Raw genomic sequence first — 3214 nt, 5'->3', positions numbered from 1 at the left:
CAGAAAGCTTTTTTATGGCACTAAAATTAACATTACAGCACTCGTGCATGTTGTTGTCGTTGATGACCTTCTTCCATTTGTCATTTTAATGACTAGTTATTACAGGTATATATAATCAATACAAACACATAAACATGAAAATTAAATTGTCAGTCATTTCTAGGACATGGTCAAGTTTTCCTTCAAACACAAAAGGACATAGTCAAAGCTAGATTAAGTGCTGTCACCGCGTTGTTCTTGCCGTCTCTCTATCCAAAAAGAACGAAACCAGCTACTTAAAAAGATGAAAAAATAGCTATGGCGTCGATAAGAATTTCGATTGCTATGGATGAAATAACCAGTTAAGTCACGTTGATGTTATTGTACCCGCCCGGTATTGCTATTTACATGCCTCCCCCCCCCCCCCCCCCCCCCCCCCCCCCCCCCCCCCCCCTTCTTCTTGCAGCCTTCAAGTTATCTACGCCATGCATACATTGGGGAGTGAAGGGATAAGGGATTATATAATTGATTTAATGAAAAGGAGAGAGTCCCAAAAAACTGAATTGATGGACGTAGGTAGAATAACAAGACAGTGATTTGTAAGGTATATAGACTTGTATTTAGGATTATATCATATATATTTAAATAGCAAAACCATAACCATTCTGAGAAACTCACAATTGCAGCCCATAGAACACCTAAGAGGATTTCTCTTCCAAGATTTCCAAGCGGTTTCATAACATTTCTTTTCAATGGCTAGATTTAACTGCACATGTCAAAAAAAATATTCAATTTAATCTAAAATTTTAAATTTTTACGTGAAATTTTAAAATATAATTTATATTCATTTCTAACATGTATTTTTAACTAAAAGTTTTTGTTTTTAAAATTTACATAGATTATTTTATACTTAATTTTTATTAAATAAATAATGATGATGAGATTCAAACTTTTTACTGCTTGATCATTTAGGTTTTGATAATATATCAAATAAACAATTTAACTTTGAAACTTAAATTTTTAAATAAGATATATTATTTTCTAAAATACGGTTAAGATTTTTGCATTACCATCTCCTCTTGGTTTTGCGATTAATATTGGCATTCATGTGTAATGTCAACCTGTGAGTCGACCATGGAAACAATTACCTCCTATATGCCGATGATATCATAAGCTGGAAGGTTCATCTCATGCCTTCAAATGCAAAGGGCACACAGTGGGAAACTACGTTGAGGGGTGGGGACAATAGCACTCAGATTTCAAAATTTACATTCTAGTCCTAAACTTTTGAATTTTCTTAATTATACACTTAAACTTATAAATGGATCCATCACAAAAGCCGACCAACAAGAAAAGTCCTAAAGCAAACGCCAAAATTGAATCTCCGTTCAATACAAAATACACAAAAGCCCCAATGGAAATGCAATGACTTGTGTTGTCACTGTTTCACAACCACTTGCCTTTCCTTCTCTAACCTTCTCTCTATTCCTCTCTAACCTAAATCAGCTCCACTAAAAGCCCATTTTCTTCGTTTCTCTAACCTTTATCTCGTATACTGATTCCAAACAAAAAATCTGTGGGAAAATATTTACTATCGCAACAAGATTTTCAATTTCTTGGTGTGTGTGTGTGTGTGTGTATGGAGTCGGCAAAACAACAAAGCTCGGGGACTTCAAGTACTGATGAAAATTATGATCGTCAAGAACAAGTCAAAGAGGACTCATCAAGCCGTACAACAATCTCTGCTAAACGCTCATATGAATGTTCTTTTTGCAAGAGAGGCTTCACCAACGCGCAGGCCTTAGGGGGGCACATGAACATACACCGCAAAGATCGAGCTAATCGAACCAAAGACAAGCAACTTGCAAGTTCTTCGTCAGTATCAAGCAAAGCCAGCGAGGAAATCAAGAATCCTGGATATATGGTACCAAATTCAAGTGAACCCACGAAGTACTATCCGGTTTCGGAGGATCAAAGGAATTATGGAACGTATTTTCAGCAACCAGGATCTAGCCCTAGAGAGCCATATAGTTACAAACATGGCAGTCATGATTTTCTTGTGCCGAGATCTCAATCCTTGAGCATGAATGACGAGCTTTGGGGTACAAGTATAGGCTTGCAAATTGGGTCTTCCAATATACAAGATAACGGAGGGAATAGGAGGGTTTCTGACGATGATGAAGTCGATTTGGAGCTTAGACTTGGCCATGACCGCTAATGAGTCACACGGGTAAATCTCTCTTTAAAGAATGAAGAAAATGTATTGTACAAAGGTTACGTACTTATTTGCTGGTACTGTTTGATAGGGGAGGGTATTTGTGGATTCCATGAAGATAGAAACATACATATATTTGCATATTACTGTTCCATTGGTGTAATATATAGATTATGCTGAGAGAACGAAAACGAATGATATTTGGTTCAGAATTGTACATCCTCGATAGATAAACCTATGAATCAAGTTCTCCTCAGCAGGAGGTAAGTGCATTGTATTACTGGTTCGGTGTGGCTACGTTCATACAAAATTACAAGGCTAGCTTTATCATGTTCTACAGTTTCTATATCTCATTCAAACTCAAATAATCGATGTTTGGTGATTATTGAGAATTGAACTATTTCATAGTGAAAAACTCTCCTGTTTCCTTCGGGTGTTTCAAGTCTAAGTAGCACTCCATCCTCAAAACATGCATGCCTAACAACTCTTGTATATATAACCCTGTTGCTTAATTTTATGTTTCTTCTTGTACTTGGAATATTAATCTCACACATAATGTAACCATTTGTGAGAAAAAATGAATGCATTTTTATGTTTTTAATTTTTTTCTAGCTTGATGACAGATTAATTATTTCCATTGTGAACCACTAATAATTAATAAACAAGGGCGACCACACATTTTAGATTGAATATGTTTCTTCTGGTTTGCCATTTTCATGTAGCTTCAAAGTTTCATTCTTGATTTTTCTTATACAAGATTAATCAACATTTTATTTGTTACTTCATTTTCTCCTTCCATCATATGGACAAGAGGTAAGACCTCTCGATCAATCCTCTCTTTGTCAAATATATACATAATTGCCCAAAATTGTCTGATTGGATGGCACTGAGGCTTATGAGGATTCTTCACAAAAACTACACAAACACGTGTGTGTGTGTGGATCGGAGTACTAGGGAAATATATATGAGTTCGTGAGTATCTCTGGTTTTTCTTTCTCGAATGTACTTAACGATCTCATA

The 3214-nt window shown here is 35.8% G+C and overlaps 1 protein-coding gene across 1 annotated transcript; it reads left to right on the top strand.

Moving 5' to 3' along the window:
• Nucleotides 1-1532: 1532 nt before the first annotated feature.
• Nucleotides 1533-2581, top strand: LOC7498023 (transcriptional regulator TAC1). Its single transcript, XM_002315682.3, has one exon. The coding sequence runs from the start codon at nt 1619-1621 to the stop codon at nt 2195-2197; it is 579 nt and encodes a 192-aa protein (XP_002315718.1). The 5' UTR covers nt 1533-1618; the 3' UTR covers nt 2198-2581.
• Nucleotides 2582-3214: the final 633 nt, after the last annotated feature.

This window comes from Populus trichocarpa, chromosome 10 (genome assembly GCF_000002775.5).
Source record: "Populus trichocarpa isolate Nisqually-1 chromosome 10, P.trichocarpa_v4.1, whole genome shotgun sequence".
NCBI classification, from domain to species: domain Eukaryota; kingdom Viridiplantae; phylum Streptophyta; class Magnoliopsida; order Malpighiales; family Salicaceae; genus Populus; species Populus trichocarpa.
Note: the sequence above shows the minus strand (reverse complement) of the source record. Positions and strands in the feature narration are given on the sequence as shown.

Coding starts and splice junctions, on each gene's coding strand:
- LOC7498023 (XM_002315682.3), top strand. CDS start 1,619: ATGGAGTCGGCAAAACAACAAAGCTCGGGGACTTCAAGTACTGATGAA.